Source organism: Rattus norvegicus, chromosome 1, assembly GCF_036323735.1.
Source record: "Rattus norvegicus strain BN/NHsdMcwi chromosome 1, GRCr8, whole genome shotgun sequence".
NCBI lineage: Eukaryota > Metazoa > Chordata > Mammalia > Rodentia > Muridae > Rattus > Rattus norvegicus.
In genome coordinates this window covers 266517685-266532464 of record NC_086019.1, presented here as the reverse complement: position 1 = coordinate 266532464, position 14780 = coordinate 266517685, and the positions used below count along the sequence as shown (strand labels likewise).

The 14780-nt window shown below is 46.2% G+C and overlaps 1 protein-coding gene across 9 annotated transcripts in view; it reads right to left on the bottom strand.

Annotated features, from left to right (window-relative positions):
* Trub1 (TruB pseudouridine synthase family member 1) overlaps positions 1 to 13955 on the bottom strand; it is a 41124-nt gene extending 27169 nt beyond the window's left edge. For 3 of the 9 annotated variants that reach the window (XR_005489288.2, XR_005489289.2, XM_039084721.2), the window contains exons 1-3: positions 11531 to 11840; positions 7044 to 7142; positions 1594 to 1649 (exon numbers count right to left, since the gene is read on the bottom strand). Coding sequence is in view for 5 of the 9 variants with exons in the window: in XM_039084721.2 (XP_038940649.1) it covers positions 1594 to 1649; positions 7044 to 7142; positions 11531 to 11801 (426 nt within the window). In the remaining 4 variants the exon portion in view is untranslated. Of the gene's footprint in view, positions 1 to 1593; positions 1650 to 7043; positions 7143 to 11530; positions 11842 to 13863 lie in introns of those variants that run through there. The other 6 variants (XR_005489295.2, XM_039084701.2, XM_008760538.4 and 3 more) reach the window with 6 other exon arrangements.
* Between the last annotated feature and the right edge of the window lie 825 nt (positions 13956 to 14780).

The window sequence follows — 14780 nt, the reverse complement described above, 5'->3', positions numbered from 1 at the left end:
CCAAGACAGTTTGTACCAAATAAAACCTGGACCAGATGTGTTTATATCTTCAATCATCATTTTTTTTCTGAAAATATGCCTGGAATTTACAGCGTCCATGGAGCACTGAGTGTGCGTATGGCTTTGTGGAGAGGATAGACAGCAAATATTTCAGCGACCGCCACCAATCTTAGCTTGGGGGAAATGTTTGAACAAATTATTAATGTAAGTATGCCTTTTTGTTACTGACACAAAAGTGATTTGTTTATTGTAAAATCTTTAGAAAATACCAGATAGTATAAAAAATAAAGTAAATATCCTAATTCCCCTACTGAAGAGCCATAATTTACATTTTCTAGTTAAGATACAAATCAACTGGCAAAAACTTGTGTCGAAAACAGAATGTTTGAGAACAATATATTCATCTACCTGAAACCGATGACTTACAGTTCAAACACATTTTATTTTGCATGTGTGTGTGGGTTTATGTACATGGCAAGGGTGGCGTGGGGGGTGTTAGCCCATGGAGGTAGACAACTTTCATATCCTGACCTTCTCTTCAGTACTCCTTCTACAATGCTCAATGCCCCAAATCACCCCAGAGGCTTCCAACCTCCTCCTCCCCTCCCAATTGCCTAGAAAGTACACTTGGATTTAGTCAGGATTACCTTCACAGACAAACAGCACCATTCATCATCTTATAGGGGTCCTGCTGTCTTCTGTGGTGCATTTGTGGGTGCCTGTGTGTGTAAAGTATATGTATGTGTGTGTATGTGTCTGTGTGTGTGCCTGTGTGTATGTGTGTCTGTGTGTGTGCCTGTGTGTGTGCACACCTGTGTGTACGTGTGTATACATGTGTGTGTGTGTCTGTGTATATGTGTGTGTGCGCACACGTGTAGTGGGGGTGGAGGCATATGTGGGGATGTGTATGTAGAGTATATATGCATGTGTGTGTGTGTGTGTCTGTGTGTGTGCACGCGTGCGCACGTGTGCAGTAGGTGGAGACATATGTGTGGAATATATGCATGTGTGGAGACAGATCAACATTGGAATATCTCCCATGAATGCCTCTTCGTTCTCTGTTTTAGGTTGGGTCCGTCACTGAGCCTGGAGCTCAGCTTTCTGCCTACACTGGGTGACCAGCTCCTGGATCCTCTGGTCTGCACTCCTCAACAGTAGGTCAAGGCCGTGCCAGCATGCCTGCCCTCTTATGTTGAGTGCCAAGATCTGAATCATCTTCCCGGCAACCTTCAGTGCCTCCATTTTACCGCTACTGAGAGAGCCCCATACATCTGGGGACATGGCCTGCAGGTGGTGGGTCTGTTTGGGAGCCATTAGGTGGTGTGGCCACTGGAGGTGGGCTTTGTGGTTTCAGAAAACTCCTGCCGTTCCCAGTGTGCTCCGTGCCTCCTGCTTGCGGTTTGAGATGTGAGCTCTCAGCGGCTACGCCAACCACCTGTCACCAGGAATTTCCTCAGCATGGCAGATTCTAACCTGGGATGGTTTACACTCTTCTGTAGGTTGGGTGGTCATGGTGGTTTGTCCCAGCAATAGGAAAGCAAGACAGTCACTGAGAAAAACATCCAAGAAAGAAGTGCGCTCTCACAATCTTACCTTGGACCCCGACAACATACTGGTCAACATTTTTGTTCCTCTTCCAATCCCAACCACTGTGAAAGAAAAAAAATATTTTGACAATGTATTCTGAAAGTGAGGTTTTTCAAACGTCTGCGTATCTTGGTCATAATTTACTGGCCAATACAGTGCACAGTTGTAAAGAAAACACTTAACAGAACTCGGGGCCGCCATTACTCCAGTTAGATGATGTCAGACAACTAAGAAATTCTGAATATGGAAAGGAAGAAAAGAATATTTTCCTGTTCCCAAATATTAAACACAGCAAATACCTCAACCCAGCCAATTAGAGGATGAAGATTGAGAGCAGTCTCAAAGGACGCACTGGGATTTTATATGGGTGCCATAAAAACAATACATGGTACAATTAGCCATGTTCAGGCTGAGGAGTCCCTGACAGGCTTCATCACTAAACAAAGCAAAAGCCATCATCGTAGCTAATGAACCATTAGAGATGATTAGTAGCACGCAGCACACAATCAAGAAGAGAGAAACACGGGTGATCAGCCCAAAAGAGAGAAAGCTGCAGCTGGAATGAGGGCCAACAGAACCGCTTTAACCAGACCAGCCAACCACAGCAGTCGCCGCTGTCTTCCTGCTTCAAACGTGGCTCACCAGGGACAGTGCATTTAATCATCTCTTTATATAAAAGTCTGGCCACTGCTCGTCTGCACCCCAGTCTTCCTTTTCCAGCTCAGACCACTTCGTAACTGTTTCTGGAACCTCACTGTGCACACTACAAAGTTCACAGCAAACCCAATTCCTAAGTCCCAGCTCCTTAATACTCAGAGCTTAACCTTCAAAGTCCGGCTCAAGCCTCAGCTCATTCATAAGGTCTACCCCGAGTTCCCCTGACACCGCGGCAGCCAATCCTCCATCTCTAAGTAGAATCCCAATCGTTCAAGAACTAAGATCAAAGGTCGTTTGCCTTCGGTAGCTCTGAAGAGCTCGACAGTCTTCAAGCGGCAGAACTTGCTAATGCTGATGATGAGGCAAAAACTTTGTGTAACAGCAGCAAAGACCTAATGTAATTTGATCACATGCAGATGAATCAATAGCTTTTGAACGGCTGCTCTATGTAGTCCTGAGAGGACAACACAGAGCGGGAGAACCATTTCCTGACTTTGAAGCTTAAGGATTCTCAGGGGGGGGAAGCAAGTGATAGACAGGGAGAAATCAAAGTGCTCAAAACTGTTGCCCCAGTGAGTGGGTGGACACTGCTAACAGTCATGGTGTATGGAAGCGTCAATGTGAACCGAGGGAGGAGCCGCTGGGAGAGGTCCAGAGAGGAACACCCGGAAGTCTGAGGCCCGAGAAGGCTTCATCCATCGGCACTGCAAAGGGAGGAAGCTGATGTGCTCGCACACGAAGAAGAAACGCAAGCTCTGAAGGAGAAAACCGCACTCGGTCTCGGGACCAGAGTGGGGGTAGCGCGTTCGTCAACCTCACAAGCCCTGACCTGGGATTTTGACTCAGTCACGTGCTCCGCTGGGACGGTGGCTTCCAGCCCAGCTAGGTGGTCCAGAGTGATGAACTGTGAAGCAGGCACTTGAGAGTCACCCAGAAAAGCCCTCTCACCGTGTGTTGGAGAAGAGATGAGGCGGGAGAGGCGGGGTGGTTAGCAGAAGTAGAATTTGGAGAACGCTCGTCCAACAGTGCCATCTTAGGAAGAGTATCTACAGCTGGGATCCTGCCAAACAGCGGCTTTTCTATGAAGGGCAGGGTCGAGGGCTGGGTTCTGCAGTTTTACTTGGTGACTCTCCCATTCCCAAGCTCTGCTTTCCTTGATCATCAAAATCCTACTCTGTACTTAACTGTATAGGTGCGGAACTGAGTAAGACTTGGCCTACCCATCCGAGCCACAGTCTAACAGGGACACAAAAGTTAAGAGGGCAGCCCTCCCATGTATAAGCAGAAGAGAGCATCCCAGTGAAACCTGGAAAAGGGAGCATAGGAGACGAGAGAAACTGCAGGCCCAGGAAGGGAGGTGCCTGACCTGGGAAACGTGGAGCACACGGTGGATAAAATAAGGGTCTCCTCACAATCACTATTTTGTTTTCCAAATTGCCTATGACTAAAAAAAAAAAAAAAAAAAAAAAAAAAAAAACCCTTAAAAAAAAAGCCTATGTCAGGTCCCACCAGGATCCACAAGGTGCCCACAGGTGAGGGAGGGCACCTCTCGCTGACGTTTGTTAAAGTCTCTAACACCTCCGTCACAGTTGGAGGAATCTCCTTAGTTTGCTAAAGTAACTGACAGTCCACAGAAGGCTGACCCTAACAAGTCAGCCTTTGAACAGTGCTCTGGTAATGACCTCCGTGGCCTCACAGAGGACCAATCACACGATTGAACTTTTGCTGTTACATAGACAAGAAAAAAATAATGTTTACGACATTTTTCAAGGTTTTTAAAAACTAACATGGAAAATATTTATGTTAGGTGTGAACCAGAGCAGGAAACCGCAAAGCAGAGCTCCGTTTCGGAACAGGCGTGAGAGAGCTGGAGACACGGCTCTGCGCCTGTGCACTGCTCTGACTGCTCTCCCGGAGGACTGGGGTTCAGTTCCCGGCATGCATGCGGCAGACTATAACCAACCATAACTCTGATCTCCAGGGGACCCAACCTCCTCCTCTGGCATCACTCAGAGACACAAAATAAAGTAAAAAGTGAGGGTGAGCAGAACTAAGAAGAAACACGCAAACAGAATTAAGAATGGTCGTTTGGTAGAAGGAGCAATCATAAGTGCTTATCAGCTTTGTGATGCTTCTGAAACTTTCACTGTGCTTTTATAACCTGTAAAGGTAAACACATCGAGTTAAAGTGGTTATAGAAACTTGTTTCCATCTTAAGGGGCTGACGGTAAGAGTTATTTTCCTATGGCTGCTGTAACAAACTGTCCCTGTGGTTTAAGGAGACCCCACCATCCCTGGCATATAGTTCCCAGGTCAAATCTAAAGCAGGCGGTCATGGGCCACGACAATGATTAATATCAATCTTAAAAGAACTGTGGGGACTGGCGTGGCTGTGCTCCTTCTGCAGTCCTGGGCTCAGCTAAACGCAGCCCCACGTTCAAGTCTTCCCTTTTCCAGCTCCCAGGGGCTGCCCACGTTCTTGGCTGTGGTTCCTTTCACCTTCAAAGCCATCGATCACAGCCAGGGATCGCATCCCTGCAGCCTAACGTCCTGGCTTTCTTGTGCCTCTTCCACTTCTAAGGATGCTCACTGGGCTAACCTGGAAACTCCAGGTTATTACGTCATCTGCTCAGCAGCATTAACCCTGGCTGCCCCTGTGACATGGCCTAGCATGCTGGGGGGAGGGGGGAGTCAGAGAGGAAGATGACGTAACTCCAGGAAACCACTCTTAGTTCATTTTCAAGGCTCTCAAGTAATATATATTTTTATATAAAATAGAATGAAAATTCTTCTTTTATTCTTAAATTGTCACCTTAGATCAATGGTTCTCAACCTGTAGGTCACAGCCCCTTTGGGGTCAAATGACCCTCTCACAGGGGTCGCATATCAGATATCCTGCATAAGAGACATTTTACAATTCACAACAGTAGCAAAATTAGTTATGGCGTAGCAATGGGATATCGTATGGTTGGGGGGGGGGGGTCACCGCACCGTGAGGAAGTGTACTGAAGGGTCACAGCCTAGGAAGGTTGAGAGCCCTGCCTCAGACCTTGGGCCTGAACCATTACTGCAGAGAACACGGTTTATAAAATGGACAGAGCTCTGGCAGTAAGATGATGGATGAAACGCTGCAAGAGCAGAGTCCGGATGGGCACGAGTGGAAGAGGGAGAAAGAAGACAGGAAGTCACCAACAGACAGGAATGACAGGGCGGCTGGAAAGCACAGAGACACAGCATGGTGACCCAGTGAAAAAGGAACGCCAACCACCGCCCCAGCTCCACCTGACGCTCGCTGCAGAGGAAGGGGAAACCGAGGACACAAAGGAAACAACAGCACAAGAACCACAGGGCAACACAACCCTTAGAACCTCTACCATAGTTTTAAATCAAAAAGTTTGTTTTAAATTTCTCCTCTTAATCAATACACCAAGTTTTCCTCCACAAGCAACTAACCAGTAACCTATCAGGTTATGTTCTAAAGAAATTAAACTGAGATGAGATGAGATCAGATCAGATTAGATTGATATGGCGGCACCTCCAAAACTGTTTGCTGTACCTTGTCAGTAGCTGCACAACTATCCCATGTGCAGAGACTCATAAATAGCGAGGATTCATGATTCACAGAACATCTATGCCTCAGTAAGATGGCCTGATGTGGTAAGAGTGTACCACTGGGTCACCAGGGACAAGCCTTCTACTTCCTGGTTAGGGGAGACATTTGCTTGTCTTTCATCAACTGTGATAAAATACAACAATGAATACGATGTTCCTCTCAGGGAAACATATCACAGAGTACCCAAGTTTTATTTGGGGTTGGGAATTGTCCCCAGGCTCCCTCTGCCTGTACGGTAGCCCAGAATTCCAGATTCCTATAAGAGGACAGCAGTCCACAGTCAAAGAACAGCAAACCAGGATTATGGCCCAGGGAGAGTGGAACAGCTCCTCGGACCCAAGCTCACAGGTGCTAGGCAAGACACAGCGAGCGGTTTCATTCCTGCTGTGCTAACTGCTGTCCTGCTCGGATTCAAGCCTTCACTCAAAGCTCTGTGCACACATAGAAGAGGCAATGGTGCTGTGTGCTATGTGCTCTGTGGTGCTGTGTACTATGTGCTGTGTGCTGTGTGGTGCTGTATGCTCTGTGGTGCTATGTGCTCTGGGTGCTGTGTGCTCTGGGTGCTGTGTGCTGTGTGTTCTGGGTGCTGTGTGCTCTGAGTACTGTGTGCTCTGGGTGCTGTGTGCTGTGTGCTTTCTGGTGCTGTGTGCTGTGTGCTGTGTGCTGTGTGTTCTGGGTGCTGTGTGCTCTGTGATGTTGTGTGCTGTGTGCTCTCTGGTGCTGTGTGCTATGAGTGCTGGGTGCTGGGTGTTGTGTGCTCTGTGGTGCTGTGTGCTGTGTGCTCTGGGTGCTGTGTGCTCTGTGGTGCTGTATGTTCTGTGTACTGTGTGCTCTGTGGTGCTGGGTGCTATGGTACTGTGTGGTCTGAGGCACTGTGTGTTCTGTGGTGCTGTGTATGCTGTGTGCTCAGTGTACTGAGGTGTTGTATGCTGTGGTGCTGTGTGCTATGATACTGTGTTTTGTGCTGTGTGCTCTGTGCTATGGTACTGTGTGCTCTGAGGTGCTGTGTGCTCTGTGGTGCTTGTGCTGTGGTGCTGTGTGCCCTGCACCATTCAAGGGCTTGAGGGAAGAAGGACTGTAACCACAGTACAGCTAGAATATCCCAGTGTATACTGAGGCACCAGGGCTCAGCTAGCATTTCTGGTATTAATGGAAAGCATCATTAAACTTCCCTTGTGTCTCTTACCCAGAACACCTTGCGCTGCGCTGTCCAGTGTCCCTCCGTGTCCAACTTTCAATGTCTGCTTTTGCCTCTTGTTCCATTCTGGAGATGGCAATCCAGCTTCTACGGGAGTAATCAGGATGAAAAAAGGGTAATTACAAGTCAGGAGGAGCGTGGGAGACATAACCTATTCAAGACAAAAGGTTCAATACATGTGTAAGGCTATGACTGCATAACTAGCAAAAACAAAAAACAAAAAACAGATGTTAAAGGTGGGCTCGGTGTGGTTATGCATGCTTTTCAACAATGAGTTCGAGGCCATGGTGGCCTCCAAAGTGAGTCCCAGGATGGCCAAAGATATACGGTGAGACCCTGTCTCAAAACACAGCAAAACTGTACAGCCAGACCCAGGAAGACAGCTCAGATGGCAAGCTGTTTGCCACTCAAGCATGAGGAACTGAGTCCAATCCCCAGGCCCATGGTAAAGAAGTTGGGGGTGGTGATATGAATTTATAATGCCTGAGGCAGGGGCTTGCTGGCATCTACTTGGTAAATTCCAGAACAGTGAAACATCTCTCAAAAAATAATGTGGACAGAGGAATGACTCCTGAGGTTGACCTCTGGCCTCCACACACGTGTGTACACACACACACACACACACACACACACAGAGAGAGAGAGAGAGAGAGAGAGAGAGAGAGAAAGAGGGAGAGATCCTAAATTACAAAAGAACAGTATTTCAAAAATAGTGAACTAGAAACTAGAACTTATGTATGTACATATATATATATATATATATATATATATATATATATATATATATATATATGTATCTATCTATCTATCTATCCATCCATCTTTCTGTCTGGGTATCTATCTATCTATCTATCTATCTATCTATCTATCTATCTATCTATCTATGTGGACATTCTGGTTGCATGTATGCCTGTGTACCCTGTGCATGCAGTGTCCAAGGAGGCCAGAAGAGGGCAGCAGAGCCAGAGGAACTAGAGTTACAGATGGAGATGAGCCACCAAGTGGATGCTGGGAACGGAACCTGGGACCGCTGGAATATTAATTAGTCAATGTCCTTATCTGTGGAGCTATCTTTCCAGCCCCAAAGAAGTGAGTCAATATTTAAGCTAACCGGGTGAATTCTAGTGATACCTCTGGAAAAATAAGAAAAAAGTTAGCTTTGGCACGTGCAGTTAGTTTTAAAAGAGCTCAGCTAAGGTCTCTACATGTCTGTGATTTCCTCTGTCCCTCTCTGGTGTCTACTAACTTGGAGCACATCATACCGGGCAATCTCTACCTACACCTAGTTCTCAGCTAGCTTTATTAGTTGTCATCGCAATGGTTCAGAACCTCGGGATCGGGTGTACACTTGGGCTCTAACATCACCATACTTGGAGGACATGACCCCAGCACCATGGGCCTCTACTTGCTGTTAGGTGACTTCAAATACTCCACCTTCCACTTGCAATGCATCACGGATCTCGTCAGTGAAATTACAAAAGTACACTGGGGAACTCTGTATTTTCAACTTGATATGTCTTAGTATAAAGGTCCCATGAATTCAATCATCTTGTCTGAGTCCAAATTTATCAATAATTCACACTGTTGAAATTATGTTCACTCTTCTGAACTGAATATTCAGATGACTGTTTACGGATGACCATTTAAAGTCCTAACTGTGAAAACCTATATGCCTCAGGCCTTGAAGGGTTCAAAGTTGAGGAAGAGAAGGGTTCTACAATAGGAGGAATCAATGCAAGGGAGGCAAGGAATGTTTGTAAAGAGGTTATGCCTTCGGGCTGAGTAAATCAGTGTTTGTCAAGCCTGGGACAAGAGAGAATTGCTTGCTATCTTTAAGAATCTTACAGGGTGATTCTGATGGGTTAGCAAGGCACTGGGGAAGCCTGGGCTTGCTAATAGGAATACGGAATCGTCCAATCACAGGCACTGGGGAAGCTCACTTAACTAATAGGAATATGGAATTGCCCAATCACAGGCACTGGGGAAGCTCACTTAACTAATAGGAATATGGAATCGCCCAATCACAGGCACTGGGGAAGCTCACTTAACTAATAGGAATATGGAATCGCCCAATCACAGGCACTGGGGAACCTGGGTTAGCTAATAGGAATATGGAATCGCCCAATCACAGGCACTGGGGAACCTGGGTTAGCTAATAGGAATATGGAATCGCCCAATCACAGGCACTGTAGGAGAGGAAGGTATCAGCATCTCAGTGAGTGCTCTGTAGAAAGCAGCCTAGTGTCAACCTTGAAACCATCAGTCCCAGTAAAGTGCATCCAAGAAACTTCAGAGTTTTGATCCTATGAAGATCTTTTCTAAGAACTGCAATCCTTGATCCAAAACCAAGCCAAATGAAAACAACATAACTGTGAGGGAAAAAACAAGACTCCTAAGATATCACAATGCTTCCCTTTGATGCAAGCCCTCAGTTCAATATGCCCTAAATGACACGTCCTGATAGACAGTGGCATATAAGGAAAACTCAATACTCTAGTGTCGTTAACCCTGTAATAAAAGACCTCCACAAAGGTAACTCACCAGAGTTTATTTTAGCTCATAATCCCAGCTTACTCTCTACCACTGTGGAGCTTGAGAGCTGGTCACCACATCCAGTCAGGATCACAGTGAGACTGAAGGTTTGCATGCTTGTGCCTAGCTCAAGTTCTCCACTCTCACACAGTTCAAATTCCACCTAGCAGAGGGCACCACCCAAGCAGGCTGTGTCTTCCTAAGTCAATGAACTCAATTAAAACAATCCCTCACAGACATGCCCATGGGCCGAGCCAATAGAGACAACCTCTATCCTTCACTGAAATTCCCTACCCAGGGAATCCCAAATGATTCTGAGATGGCAATCAAAGTTAACAGATGAGTGGGTACAACACCAGCACTTAGCATCTGGAAGAATGTACGTATTTGTCAATAAGCATTAAAACTTCCACTTTACCCGTTACAATTAGCAAATTTCTATCAGAATAGTTTGGCTCCTCGCTAAAAGACAAATTTAAATCAGGGCGGGGGTGCACACCTGTTAAATCTCACCTTCAGGAGCTGAGGCAGGAGGATCACTGAGTGAGTTCAAGGCAAACCTATCTCGAAACAAACAAAAATAGATTAACTCTTCCAGGAGACACTGAACAGTGTAAGAGGTCTCTCTGGACAAGCTAAGCCAAAACTCTGGAGAACCTGGAGCAACAAACAACTACAGAGATCACAAGACTACAAGCCGAGTTAAGGGGAGAGACAGCCACTGTTCGTCCTGTGTCCCTGTAGGATAGCACAGGGACAGGGTAACATGAGAATCCAGTAAAAGAAAGGCTCTGTAGGGACTGTTCACAGGGTAAAGTGCTCACCAAGCAATCCTGAGGACCAGAGTTTGGATACCCAGTACCCACATAAACATGAGGGTGACAATGAAGCCTACCTGATTCCCCATGGGTGCCAGCTAGAGCAAGCTGAGTAGGCAGACTTGGCCTAATTGGCAAGATCTGGGTTCAAGTGAGGGAAGCACTCTAGCTCAATGTGCAAGATGGAAAGCCATCTCTAAAAATGGACATCACCTCTCTCTCTCTCTCTCTCTCTCTCTCTCTCTCTCTCTCTCTCACACACACACACACACACACACACACAGACATGGGAATACATACACACAACACAGACATGGGAATATATACAGAGAGACAGAGACAGAGATGAATACACAAATACCCACACAGGAATACATACACTAAATACACATTCACACGCAAAACAAAATGAAAGGGTTTGTTTTGTTCTTTTAATGCTATTGTTTTAAATGATCAACAGGAAGAATGGTTAGAAAAATGGCCATCTTCTATTTTAATGTTCCTCAAAAGATGTTCCATTAAAAAAAAAAAAAAGAAAAACAAAACAAAAAACAGCAGAATCAGGAGCAATAGAGTGCAATTTCCAAAATACATCTGAGATCTTCAGAATTTCAGCGTCTGCAAGTGTGGGCACTAGGAACCTGTATTTGTATAGAAGATGAATTACCGTGCCCACTAAAAGGTGAAAGTGGTGTCCTTTCTAGACCTAGCTAACTCAGCCTACGTGTTTTTCAAAGTTTGCAACTTGGGGGTGCAGAGTCAGCGTTTCCTCTGGTGGGTTTCCTCATTTGCAAGAGCCAAATAAAAATCCTGGGAGGGATCAAACTACAGAAAACGGGGCTGCAAGCATCAGGGTGGAAACTTGTGTGTGCAGACTGGCCCCTAACTCCACACATACTTCCCGTGAGAAGTTCAAATGGCCACTGTTGAAAGAGTCTACACTTGGGTAAAAGTCCAAGGCCCAGATGCCCTGGGTTTCTATCCAGAGTTAATTTGGTGGTCACTCTTTATCTCTCTTGAGCCATGGGCACGCAAATTAAGTCAGGAAGTTAAAAAGAAAGAATAAAGATAAAAAATCCCAGGGTGCTAGCTCTGCGGCGGAGAACGCCTTAGCCTGGTCCCTACCCGGGCGGGTACCTGCCAGCAGCTTCTCCTTCAGCCGGTTCAGCAGCTCGGCTGAAGTGGGCCCTTTGGGCTTGTGCACGGCGAACACGCCGCTGAGCGACATGAGCTTAGCAGCCAGAGCGGCCTTGGAAACCTGGGCTTGCGATCCAGTCCTAGCCGCTGCCGCAGCAGCAGACACCGCTGCGGCTAGTGAGGCCGCGGCTGTTCCTGAAGTGTCTGGGGCTGTGTCCACAATCAGAGGTGAAACCACCTCGGCCTCCTCAGCTGCCATGCTTTCACGGCCTGGACCAAGAGGCGCACAGATATGACACAAGTTGTGTTACAAGGCCTTCTGGGAATTGTAGTCCATAGGCTCCTTATAGCTTGCTAGGGCACCTCAGGATTCTGGTGGAATCTCTAAATATCTCTATTTCCAAATGCTCTTATTTCCCTGAAGCAGAGGTACATTGGGGTTGCCATTGTAAACCGCCCAAGCAAACACCTAATTTGTGTATTTGAGGTGAGGGAGTCACTTCCTTTCCTTAAAAGAACGCACTCCCCCCAAAAAAACCTACGAGAGAGAGAGAGAGAGAGAGAGAGAGAGAGAGAGAGAGGAGTGAGTGTGTGTGTGTGTGTGTGTGTGTGTGTGTGTGTGTGTGTGTGTGTGTGTGTGTGTACACGTACATATAGATTTTGAAATACTTTATTTTGATAACTCCACTTTTTTGACTGAAGTCTTTACGATTCTAAAAAAAAAGTTAATGTTCTTTTGGAGTTTCTATTCCTTTATAGACATTGGTTAGGTATCAAAAACTGTCGTTGAGCCATTTGTGATGGTGCATGAAGGTCACTGACAGGTTTTGCGCTTCCCCCCCCCCCCCTTTTCCTTCTCCCTTGCTAAACTGTAGGTTACATTTCTAAAGCTGGCCCCCAAGGTCCATTCCCTCATTAAGTCACTGACTCATTCCTAAGACAAAATAACCAACAAGCAAAACTCACTGTTTGACTAACATACCCCATCAGGATTTACCAACTCACCCTAGCACGGACTCTCCCTACCCCTCACACTGCATGCCTTTCATCCCAGTATTTAGGAGGCAGAGGCAGGCAGATTTCCATGTGTTCCAGGCCAGCCAGGGTAACATACTGAGACCCTATCAAAACAAACAAACAAACAAAAGCAACAACAAAAACTCCTATGGTTTTAATTAATAATTAAACTCTTTGCAGACCTGGCATTAGACCATCTCTCTAAGAGTAGTTCAATCCACCACAGAAGTTTGATCCTAAAATAAAGCAAAATGGGGGGGGGGGGGGACACCTTACTTCTTCCCCCAGACACAATAAATGGAAGTGTGGCTATTATGGGATAGCCACTTTGTCTTCCTCGTTTCTCCACACTGCCTTTCAGCCATTCTTTCTCATAGTTCTCCCTGAGGCTAGCATTCTTTCTTAATGATGCCTCCTTGCCTAATGATTCTGGTCAGGAGATGCCATTCACATTTCTACCATTCATGCAACAGATATATGTCAAAGCAATTATAACAAATACAGCGTTCTGGGCATTAGAAGCACCTAACTCTGATTTTCTAAAGTAGCAAACATCTTACACATTGGGCAAGCCTTTAACTCACAGGTCATTTTATTTAATATTTTATTTCAGATGGACTAAGATAGTCTGAGATCTCTCTCCTTCCCTCTCCCCTATCCCTACTGTGATGGTTTGCATATGCTTGGCCCAGGGAGTGGCACTATTAGAAGGTGTGGCCTTGTTAGAGGAAGTGTGTCACTGTGGGGTGGACTTGGAGACCCTCCTCCCAGCTCCTCCTAGGATGCTGAGACTGTTCCTGGCTTCTTTCCAATGAACGTGTAGAACTATCAGCTCCTCCTGCACCATGCCTGCCTGGATCCTGCCATGCTCCCGCCTTGATAATAATGGACTGAACCTCTGAACCTGTAAGCCAGACCCAATTAAATGTTGTCCTTTATAAAACTTACATTGAGCCCAAATCCTTCGGGGAAGAGAGCCGACCACCCAGGAGCGCAGACATCCTGAGGCCGCAGGAGGGACTGCCAGCTCTACACACCTCAGCCCACATCCCGGGTCTAAGGGGAAACTGCACAGTGCCTCTGGACACAGGGATATAGGAACAGACAGCCACAGGTACCTACGGTTCTGGTCTTCGCACAGGGCCAAACAGCTCCCTGCACCCAAATCCCATAGGGGAGAGAGCTGGACCCTCAGAAGTGTGGATACTCCTGAGAAGTCAGAGGAGACTACCCTCTGCCAACAGTCCAGACCCAAGAGAGGAATCACATAGTGCCAACTGTGTCCTCGGGGTGCCAGGACCTACCCGAGCCATCAGGGGCAGGACCCTTTGATTCCTGCGGGTGCCTAGAGCAGGAAGACAGTCTTCAGGAGCGCCACCACAGCTGAGAGCAGAGCACCTGTTCTCAGGAAAGGCTGAAAGAAAACAGGAAAACAGTTCTACAGGAGTGCTGACACAGAGGCCTACAGCAGGGTCAAGTCACTCTCAGAAACAGCAAGACAAGCACACACCAGAGACAACCCAATGGCTAGAGGCAACCATAGGAACCTGAGCAACAGAAACCAAGACTACTTGGCATCATCAGAGCCCAGTTCTCCCACCAAAGAAAATACTGGATATCCAAACACACCGGAAAAGCAAGATCTAGATTTAAAATCACATTTTTTAGTAATGATGGAGGACTTTAAGAAAAACCTAAAGAACTCCCTTAGAGAAATGCAGGAAAGCACAGCTAAACAAGTAGAAGCCCTTAGAGAGGAAACACAAAAATCCCTGAAAGAATTACAGGAAAACACAACCAAACAGGTGAACGAATTGAAAGTGGAAATAGAAACAATAAAGAAAGCACAAAGTGAGACAATCCTGGATATAGAAAACCAAAGGAAGACACAAGGAGCCGTAGACACAAGCATCACCAACACAATACAAGAGATAGAAGACAGAATCTCGGGGGCAGAAGAAAACATCGACACAACTGTCAAAGATAATGTAAAACGCAAAAAGCTCCTAGCCCAAAACATACAGGAAATCCAGGACACAATGAGAAGATCAAACCTAAGGATAATAGGTATAGAAGAGAGTGAAGACTCCCAACTTAAGGGGCCAGTAAATATATTCAACAAAATTATAGAAGAAAACTTCCCTAACCTAAAGAAAGAGATGCCCATAAACATACAAGAAGCCTACAGAACTCCAAATAGATTGGACCAGAAAAGAAACTC